The following is a 10502-nucleotide window of genomic DNA, read 5'->3' on the forward strand; positions in this document are numbered from 1 at the left end:
TTCTGTTCAGACTGGATGCAGCATCACGTTTCAAGAACACTGCAAAATACATGGAGAGATACATATGAGAGATGCTTGATGCGAGTTTGGAAAGTTGACTTGTGTCCAACATCAAGAATAAAAGATATTACGTCTATACATTATACAGGGGTGTCCAAACATCGGAGATAAATTATACCTTTTGAGTAAAGTGTTTAATAACAAAACCTGATGATCATGTTCTCCAGCGTGATTTATGATGATCTAAACTCCAAAGAGCATCTTGAGCTTCAGTGGAAGACAGAAAATCTGACCATCTGTACAGAGTCACTTCGATATTTACATTTGATTAGAGACAGAAATCTGAAATATTTCAACATGTGATTTTAATTTGTTTCAAAAATGTTAAAGGGGTGGTATAATGCCCTTTCACAAGATGTAAAATAAGTCTCTGATGTCCCCAGAGTGTGTATGTTAAGTTTTAACTCAAAATACCCCACAGATATTTTTATATAGCATGTTAAAGTCACTTTTTGAGGGTGAGTAAAAAAGCACAGTTTTTGTGTCTGTTCCTTTTTATGCAAATGAGTTGCTGCTCCCGGCACAGGGGGCGGAGCTACAACAGCTCGTGTCATTTTACCTCACACACAAATGCACTGAAAATTTCAAAAACTTTTAGCCTTTTATGTTCAAACCGGATTCAGACAATGATGGAGAGACTCAAGAAGAAGTGACAACATGTAGAAGCAACAGGACGTTTCTGAATGGTTAGTTGATGAATTTATGTAGCTTAAGTGTAGTTATCTTCTAGTCCTTGATTAGCATAATCTGTCATGATAATCTATAAATCGTGTTCCTGGGGGCGGGGTTTATGTCAATTTTATGGTTGGTGATGTCACTAACCCGGAGGAATGTGGTGTAGTCTCTACCAGCCGTTTGTTGTAGTCCTTAAAAAGCAATTTCTTAAAAAGCAAATATCTCCTTTTGCTTTGAACTTTGAGCGTTGTAACTTTGCAGATGTTGTTTATGCTCAAACAGCAACATTACACTCTAACTAAAGTTAGAAAAGTGAAATCATATTCAACCACCCCTTTAAAGCCTAATATTTCCAGGATTATTTGGGAAAAAATCTCAGTTTTGGATTGACTTTACTGTAAATGTATCAGGGAAAGCACATTTATTTTACATTCACTTTTTTAATCACTTTGTTTTTGGAGTTTACTTGAATAGTCATGCGGTATCACAAATGAATGTTTATGTTTTATGAAGATTTTATGTTCAAAATAATATATCATGCAGATTTATAGGCTTTCAGTTTGGTCTTTAGTTTTATGTTGTTGTTTTTTTTAGTGGTTTATACTTTAAAATAAGTTTCAGTACATTTTATTTTATTTGAACTATTTTAAAGAAATACATCCAAGTCTTTAAGAAGAATATGTAGCACTTCAAACTATTTTATCATCATGTTACATGTTATATCAAACTAAAACTAATATTGGCTTTTTTTTGTTCAGTTTACTTTTTCTTTCAGTTTTCATTGTTTTAATTTGGATTGTACTTCTCGATAATGAAGTCGTGTCACCTACTTCTACTTCTGCGTGTCACCGCATTTGCATGTTCCCCAGCGTGACACTGACAGGTGCAGTTCCCCGATGAGACCGCGGGGGGCAGCAGTGAGTCAAAGTGTCAAACCCGAAGATGCGCTTCACCTTTCGGTCTGAGATGACCTGGAGGTTGCGGTCCCTGAAGACCCCCATCTCTCGCGGGACCAGAGTGTCATAGTACCCGTTTAATCTGCTCGCACTCCATGAAAACACCAGACAAACTACACATTTTCAAATGAAAGAAGTTTATTGATGCACAGTATGGACAGCAATGGTGCTAGATTACAACAGTCCACGTCACAAGTTGATTCTGTACATCGTCATCATATAAGTCACCGTTCTTCATACAAAGACATGTTATTATTGTTCTTCACAGTCCTAGAATGACCTAAAATAAGAATATATCGACATATCTAATTGGCAAATTAATTAGTTATGTCTCTGGATGAGGATGATAATAATGTGCAACAGTTCAACTTAAAGAAGTTTAAAAAAAAATAAAAAATTCAAAAATAAATAACGTTAAGCCGTTTCGATGTCTCGGATCTTCTTTATAGAGTCACAATTTTGCGCACAAAAAAAGTTTCTGAAGAAACACGCTGTAAAAGTGTGGGGTTGAAGTCCGCGCACAAAGACCTTAGAAAAATAACAATATACCAAAAAACATTTGCTTCAAAAAGTTTATTTACACCGAGTTTTGAATGAATCAGTCCGGTCGGTTGGAATCCACTTTACGTTACTTCTTTTTCCCCGTTTTCCTGGTCGATGTTTTGGGTTTGGGTCTCGCTGTTTTCGCCTTCTTGGCTTTGCTCGCCTTGGCAGGTTTGGCCACCTTCGCCTTCTTCACAACTTTCTTGGCTTTGACAGGCGATTTCTTCTTCTCCGCCACCTTCTTCACTTTCTTCTCGGCTGCTTTCTTAGTTTTCGCTGGGGATTTCGCCACTTTCTTGGGCTTGGGGGCTTTCTTGGGTTTGGCAGCGGCTTTGGCTGGCTTCTTGACTTTCACGGCTGCTGGTTTGGGTTTCTCGGGCTTCTTGACGTCGTCAGCTTTGGCCAGTTTGAAGGATCCCGAAGCTCCGATGCCCTTGGTGTGGCGAAGGAGCCCGCCGGCCACCAGACGCTTCAGGGCGAGTTTGATCTGGGAGTCCGCGTTGTCTCCCACCTTGTAGTGGTTTTTGACGTACTTCTGGATGGACTGACGCGACGCGCCGCTGCGGCTCCGGTCGGCGGCGATGGCCGCTTTGATCATGTCAGAGTATTTGGGATGCGACGCAGCTTTCTTGGAGCTTTTCGCCTTCTTGGGCCTGGATGCGGGGGTAGCTGCCGTCTCAGCCATGGTCGATCCTGGAGGATTTCAGACAAAAAAACACACAACTGTCAAAAACTCTTTCACGAGAAAGTGAGAGGAAATTCTTGAGGAGCTGCTAAAAATTAGTGATAGCCGATGAAATTACCTCCGCGTCACACGTTGGTCTTTGTTTAGTTTTGAATTAAAATATTTATTCAAATAAGCTACAAATGAGTGCCGTTGAAAGTGTGTATATTATTCGCCGAAGTGCGCCTGTACTATATATGAAGCCTCCACGCGGACGTGATTGAGAACACCAACTGCCAGCAGCTGATCAAGCGGGCTTCCATGAAATCTGCGCGGGCTGGTTTGTGTTTCTTCCTCCTCGAACTGAGGCCGAATTCAGCCACACTCGTTTGATACCGACCCTCCCAACGCCACGGCCTGAGAGGGGAGGCTTTGGGCTTCATGTGCGTGTGTCGTTTTAGCCTGAATTCATTGCGCCATGAACTTTTTTTCCCTGAAAATCAGCTCAAACCGGCGAGCGTGGTGATGGATTTTGCAGAATTCGCGTAAAAATAGCCCAAAACAACGAAACCGAGCCGGAAAACACCGAATGTATATGAAAGCCCCATCAACACACTGGAGGACAGGGTGGGTTTGATTCATATAAAACGTCGTTTTCGTTTTTAATAAGCTGAAGTAGTTGACGAACTAACACAGTCTGGCCACTGAGTCCGCGTGACGTTTCTCCGATTATTTATTGTTAAACCTTCTATAAATTAAATGTGCGCGAAATAAAGTGGCTCTCATATTGTGGGTCATATTCACACATTTTAAGGGGTGTCGGTGTAATGTATGAGCTATAGATATAAACGAGTAAAACGTTATAGTATATAAAGAAGCAGCTCGTATGCTGAGTGTTTCTGGGAGAAGAGCTCGGATGTTAGGAAAGTTGCCAACGACCCAAAGACCAGCTTTACCGACCAGAACCCACCGGTACCATGGTCAGGTTGACCATATCGATCTGTGTATGCATTCCCGGTGGTTTGTGCGTTATGGATCCGATAAACATATTAAGACTGATCAAACTGGGCTGGATGCTTTAAACGCTCGCGCATTCTTTTGTTATCTCTCCGTTTGGCAGGGAAGTGCGTATCCCGTCGGTTTATTTTCCCTTATTTTCCCACTGTTCACTTATTAAGTCATCAATTTAGTTCAGGCTCTTATCGGGCTGATGCATAGTTATATTTCTATCGCTCCTGCTTGTTCTGTTATTCACATTTTCAGGCTGGATGGTGTTTCAGTCAGAACGCCATCTTGAATCTCTTCACTTCAGGGTTTTCTGTTCACATCTATTGTAAGCCCCCTTTACAGAACTTTTAATTAGACTACTACATATTTGTAATTAAACTTAAGTTGATGAACCAGATTAATAGCCTTTTTATTTGAACTTTGTACTCAAGTTTGAGCGCGTGACGCTTTAACTCTTGCGCGCAGGCAGTTTTCTCTCATGAATAACATTCAAAACGGAACATTATTTCATTTTTTTTTTATTATAATATTGATTATTAGTTTCTGCTAGACAGCCATGGACTCTTAAAGATACGGCTTCTTTTGTTACACTTGCACTGGATTATTGTAACAGAATTACATCATAGTAGGTATTAAGCTCAGTGCACATGACGCACACCTGTGATCACTGTCACTGTCATTCCCGTGTGTGTGTGTGTGTGTGTGTGTGTTTGATACATTCTTGTACAGCTTCTCATTGTGACATAGTGTAAGGTGTCTGCAAGTGTCTAGTGCTGAAAACAGCACCTTCCCTCAGTCTGTGCACTCAACCCATGTCAATTAAATGAATATATCATATAGATAGACATATTACATGTTTACATAATAACAGTATGACTAGAAATACCAAGGTAAACTGCTCCAGGAAATAATTACATGTATGCATTTTTCATTATTAGGCCCTTATTTACTCTATTACTCTAATATTACTACAGTAATATTGCCATATTACTGTAACGGCAATAATAACCCAGTGTACTGACCACTGAATACTGTAGTTTCCTCCACACAATGTCAGAATTGCTGTATTTTGCCATTTAATATGCTGTAATTAACATTTTTTAATTTTATTTCCTATCTAGGCAGATCTGTAGCAGATGAGCACTTACATCACTGCATGACATCAGACTATAAGGCAGTCGTCGCGTGAGCTACCTGTTAAATACGGTATGGCTTATATCTACATGACAAAAGTGCTTCTTTTAAAATTATATGGTTTTGTGCATTATATGTTATGGAATTGCACATAAAGCACAAAAGCATATCAATTCAGGTCTGTTAAAAGTTAGTTATTTACAGCAGGTAAAATACATGAAATTACAGATTGAGAATAGGCATTGGCACAAACAATAATGTATATGAACAGACTGAAGAAAGCAGTATTATAAAGGACTCAAAGGTTTTTGTAATGCACTGCACCCTGCTAATTTAATCTGGGGATATTGGGTTGAAAACTTTGATTTGATCAGCGTCATACTTACATGTCTTTAAAATGTCCAGAAAGAGAAATGTGTGCATGCAAGTGTGTAGTAAAAGTCTTTGTGTCCTGTATGGTGTGTAGAGAATGAGCAGGAGAGGGCAGCACTGCTCTGTTCTGCAGCGATTACTGTGTGTGTGTGTAAATGAGGCATTAGTATAGGAGATTAAAAAATTATAATTTCCCTCTCTAATTGGCTCTAACAATATATTTTATTGAATTAGTTTGCTTACAAATCAACAAATAAAAAATATGCATATAAATAATCTAAATGTGGAAGCTGATGCACTTTGAATCCACACCTCATAGTCAGCGGGCTAATGTGATTACATGCAGGAAAAATATATTGATTAATACTTCCTCTGAAAAACAGATTTATGCTCATTGATCAAGGTCAGTACTGTCTGTCTTATATTATGCTACCAGAGTCGTGAAGGTCATGAAGTTCATAAACACGAGGCCAGTAATGGATTGATAGCACACGAGTATCAGTAAGAATGAATATTATAAGTCACAAATGGACTCTTTAGTTGATGAAGTGTCCGTCAGCGTCATTGATCCACCGTGACACCTGATGGAGACGCTGTAGAGCAGTCTCAGTCACAGGAGTCTCAGTCACACCAGACATATTCATAAAGATGATCATGGTCAGCGTATAATCAAAATTCTGGCTTATGTTCATTCTAGAAGAGACCAGGAGATGGTGAATCCGCAAGATAGTGTTCTTATTTCCATGTGAGCTGTCAAATCACCAACAATTAGAGCGTGTTATCATAAACACTTCTGTATGAGAAGAACATCTCCACAGTCAGTTTAGCTCCAGGTTAAAATCTGTCGTGATTGTTAGTGGTGTTTGCTGAGACTGGCATCACGACATTGTTCATAATTAGGGTTAGAGATAACTAGAGATAGTTTTTAACACTTATTTTTTAAAGTATATAAACAGTATATTTTTTCTTTTTTTTCCTATATATATATATATATATATATATATATATATATATATATATATATATATATATATATATCCACAAAATTGAGGAAATATATTTATGTAAATGTATTTTCAAATCTATATTAGACATATATATATATATATATATATATATATATATATATATAGTATATTTTTTATATAAAAATGATATATTTTTTTAATATATTCTTATATATTACAATTATATTAAAATGGACAAAAAATGTAGGAAATATATTTATGTAAAAAATTTTTTTTTTTTAATTGTATACTTTGATATAAATATATATATATTATATTTTGATATATTTAAATAATTATATATTTTTTGTTGTATGTCAAATCAAATCATTGTGAGCTTTAAAATCTCCAACAATTAGAGCGTATTGTCATACAGTCTTGTGTCTAATAAGAAAATCTGCACAGCCTGTTTAGCCTCGGGTGAAAATCTGTTGAGATTTTTTTACAGGCTTTAATGCAAAGATTATTATTAATTTTTTTACCAGTTTGGCTGCTTCCTAGTCTGAGTTGAGTCAATCTGAAACAAACTGTGTTAAAATCATGACCCAGATATCCAAGAAGAGCAGTATATTCACACGAGGGGTCAGTACCACTGCTAACCAGACCAGATCCTCATCATATGCAAACCTAATGTATATATATATTTTAAATCCCACACTTTTGCACCACAGATAATAATAATCCTCTAAAAACGTTCCATAACATAAGACTGCCATTAACATCAACTAGATTACTTTCATCATGAATAACACGGATGCATTTTGGACTTTAGAGATTCATCTTTACATTTATTACCACAGTCCTCAGAGATAATAACTAAGCCAAATGACTTAATTAGTGTGTTTCAGTATATGTATGTCATCACCGGGATATAACAAGCACAAGCTGTGACTGAACAGCGTGTTTTAGGGTTTGTAGTATCTGCTGCATGTGATAAATGTCTGATTTAGGAAACCAGAGTGCGCTTGCGCTGTGTGTGTGTGTGTATGTGTGTGTGTGTGTGTGTGTGCACTGCAGTGAATGTGTGTTTGTGTGTTTAGTCTCTCTTTAAGACTCCTGCAGGGTAGATGGAGAGCTGCAGCTCTTTGGACACGCCCCCCTGGCCTCTGATTGGCCGCAGACCGCCGCCTCCTTCCCCTCCTTCATTGGTATTCAGGTAGTACAGTCTTTGTGGAGGACAGAGGAGAGAGAGGGCGAGAGAGGGAGAGATTTACATAGGTAAAGGCGACACGAGCACAACGAGACGGGCGAGCGGAGAGGGACGGAAGGATAGAGTAGAGGAAGGAAAGGGACAGAAAGTGCATTGACTGTAAGCTGAAGGTGATTTTTTTTTTTTTTTGCTGGATGGAAGCGGGTGCAAAAGTGTCACAAAGATCTATGGGCTCTGGATGCTGACTGGGACTTTGGATTTTAACCCGTCTGGGATCAACCAAAGCTGGACCAAACCTCACTGGAGGGAATCCTGCAGATACACCACTGGCCCTCGCTAGAGTGTGTGCAAGGGGTCTCTGTCCCCGTTGGGGAGGCGTGCCGCACAGACGGACGAACGTGTGTGTGTGTGGACGTGTCTCTGTGTGTGAAATCCCCCTATGTCCTTCTTTTTGTGGCTGTGTGTGCACCAGGGCCCAGTATATGGATAGAAGCTCTCTGTTTCAGCTCATACAAGAGCAGGTAAGCAGCAGCAGGTTGCTATGGTTACTGCATCCTCCCGTGCGTCGATGTGCATGTGTGTGCATGTGTTTCCAGGCCGATATGGAGCGAGACGGACAGTAGGAATGAATGAGTACAGGAGTGTGTGTGTGACTGAGAGAGGTCCTCATGTTCAGTCAGTGGCTGTTACTCTGGTAGTAGTACACTAGACATCAGCACTGCTACTGAAGATGCTCGACACTCGCTTGGTTCTGTGTCTGCTGATGTGTGGAAATTACACTTATATACGCATGCTATTTATGTCTGTGAAAGAAGTCTCTTAAGCTCACCAAAGCTGCATTCATTTGATCAAAAATACTGCTGAAATTACCATTTTCTATTTAAATATAGTGTAAAATGTAATTTATTTATGTGATCATTTTTCCAGTCTTCAGTGTCACATGATCCTTCAGAAATCATTCTAACATTATACATGTCATTACTGTTACTTTTGAGCAATTTAATGCATCCTTGCTGAATAAAAGTATTATATTTGTACTTTTGAATGGAAGTGTTTATATTTCAATATGATATATGTTCCTATATAATTTTCAAAGCAGCAACTGGCAGATATTAAATCCAAGGATGTGGTGATGCAGCTTTTTGGGTGTGTGTTTGGTGACTTGAAATTTCAGATCAGATTAATTCGGTTCAGTTCACTTAGGTCAGTCTGACTCGTTAGCACTTTTAACAGTATAGATTTCTCAACTCGATTCCATTTAGATCAGTTCAATTAAACCTCATTATGGCTTTTCACAATATTGATTGTTAAATTCAGCCCATTTCAGTTAAATTCTTCACACACTTCATTTTCTCCATTGGGAAATAGATTTTTTTAACGATAAACCTTTAAAAACAGCCCTTCTGTGAGCTACAAGGTTGTTCAAATCAAATGTATTTATTTCTGTTGAAGCCGTCAGCCCCCATCGTTTCAACTTAGTTTTAAAATAATCATGTTTAACAGCAGAATTCATGGTGGAAAAACTACATTACCCATGATGCCGTACAGAAAATTCCACCAATCAGAGTCGAAACAAGCAACACGCCTCAAAAATGTTGATAGCTCCGCCCATTTTCATGAAGCACTGCGTCTCCCTATACTCTCAAAATACTGAAACATTTGATATATATTATGATTTACATCGTTGCTGATTGGCTTATAACGCGTTAATGAAGACTTCATAGAAATCCCCATGGGAGAAGTGAATGGAAAAAATACTTTCCGAACCAACGCCGCTGAGAAAGTGACCGGGCACTGAACTCTATTGCTCATTTTAATATTGATATTGATATTTCAGTTCAGTTTCATTGATGCTTTTAATAACACAGATTGTCTCTGAGTAGCCGTGCGCTCACAAACTTCCAGTCCATCCACTGGATAAGAACAGGAAAAACTCCTTCAGTGAAAGGAGGGAAACTCAAAGAGGAGACCTAGAAACACTCAGAAGAAGTCGCCATTGATCAGAAAAGAGCAGAACACTTCAAGAGATTTAGTGTAAGCAACAGACAACAAGAAATCTGAAAATATGTTCAGTCATGAAATGACAAGATCGCACATTGTTTGGTTTTATTCTTTTACCACCTGGCAGGTTACATGTGCAAAAACATGACTTATTTATCCCGTCAGTCTGACCTCCCAGCTTGCAGAATGCATTACTCTCTAGGAACAGAAGAAATGCAGTGAGGTCAGTGGGAGCGCTTCGGGAAGAGCTCTGATGAACAGTTCTCCAGAGTTTGCTGTGAGAGGTGTTAACGTTCAGATGGACTGGATAAAGTGCTTCTTCTCATTGAGTTTTCTTGGCAAAAACTAACATTTGAAAGCTCTTTCCAAGTCCTGGCAGCACATTTTTGCACTCAAAATTCATCAGGGTTCGGACAACAGCTTGTTTGAATACATATGCATGAGTATATGCTAATTGGTTTAGTTTTAGGAGCAAAAGCAGCTCCTCAGACTGAAATGTAAGGCTTTAAGGGTGTGTGAATTAAGGTCTCGCTTTCTGGTTTTGGTTTATATCTGCTTTGCATTGATAATTCATCCGCAGTGATATCAGTTCTGTGCTCTTTACTGATTATTTCCCTAAAATAATACACAATATAATACAACACACACGTATATACGTAAATACTGATATACTGTAAAAAAAAAAAAATATATATATATATAAAAAATTGCAATTAATCATTTTGACAGCACTAATATATTCATTAATTGCTATTAATCACATCTAACAATGGTTTGTAAATATATATACAGTATGTGTGTGTGTGTATGAATGGTTTGTAAATATTTATATATACAGTATGTGTGTACATACTGTACATACATACACAATTATTAAATTATAATTAAATTATTAATTTATAAACTTGTTAGATGTGATTAATCGGATTTGA

At 38.2% G+C, this 10502-nt stretch overlaps 2 protein-coding genes across 5 annotated transcripts in view; one reads left to right on the forward strand and one right to left on the reverse strand.

Moving 5' to 3' along the window:
* Nucleotides 1–1811: 1811 nt before the first annotated feature.
* Nucleotides 1812–3178, reverse strand: h1-0 (H1.0 linker histone). The gene is made up of 2 exons (XM_082183762.1): nt 3038–3178; nt 1812–2927 (listed from the first exon to the last, which is right to left on the reverse strand). Exon 2 carries the CDS (start codon nt 2917–2919, stop codon nt 2320–2322), a length of 600 nt encoding a protein of 199 aa, XP_082039888.1. The 5' UTR covers nt 2920–2927; nt 3038–3178; the 3' UTR covers nt 1812–2319.
* A 152-nt stretch (nt 3179–3330) lies between these two features.
* Nucleotides 3331–10502, forward strand: part of rhbdl1 (rhomboid, veinlet-like 1) — a 29846-nt gene continuing 22674 nt past the window's right edge. Inside the window, exons 1-2 of one of the 4 annotated variants that reach the window (XM_082183752.1) lie at nt 3331–4531; nt 5028–5112. Coding sequence is in view for 1 of the 4 variants with exons in the window: in XM_082183751.1 (XP_082039877.1) it covers nt 8052–8090 (39 nt within the window). In the remaining 3 variants the exon portion in view is untranslated. Of the gene's footprint in view, nt 4532–5027; nt 5113–6780; nt 8091–10502 lie in introns of those variants that run through there. The other 3 variants (XM_082183753.1, XM_082183754.1, XM_082183751.1) reach the window with 3 other exon arrangements.

This window comes from Leuciscus leuciscus, assembly GCF_965113295.1.
Source record: "Leuciscus leuciscus genome assembly, chromosome: 11".
NCBI classification, from domain to species: domain Eukaryota; kingdom Metazoa; phylum Chordata; class Actinopteri; order Cypriniformes; family Leuciscidae; genus Leuciscus; species Leuciscus leuciscus.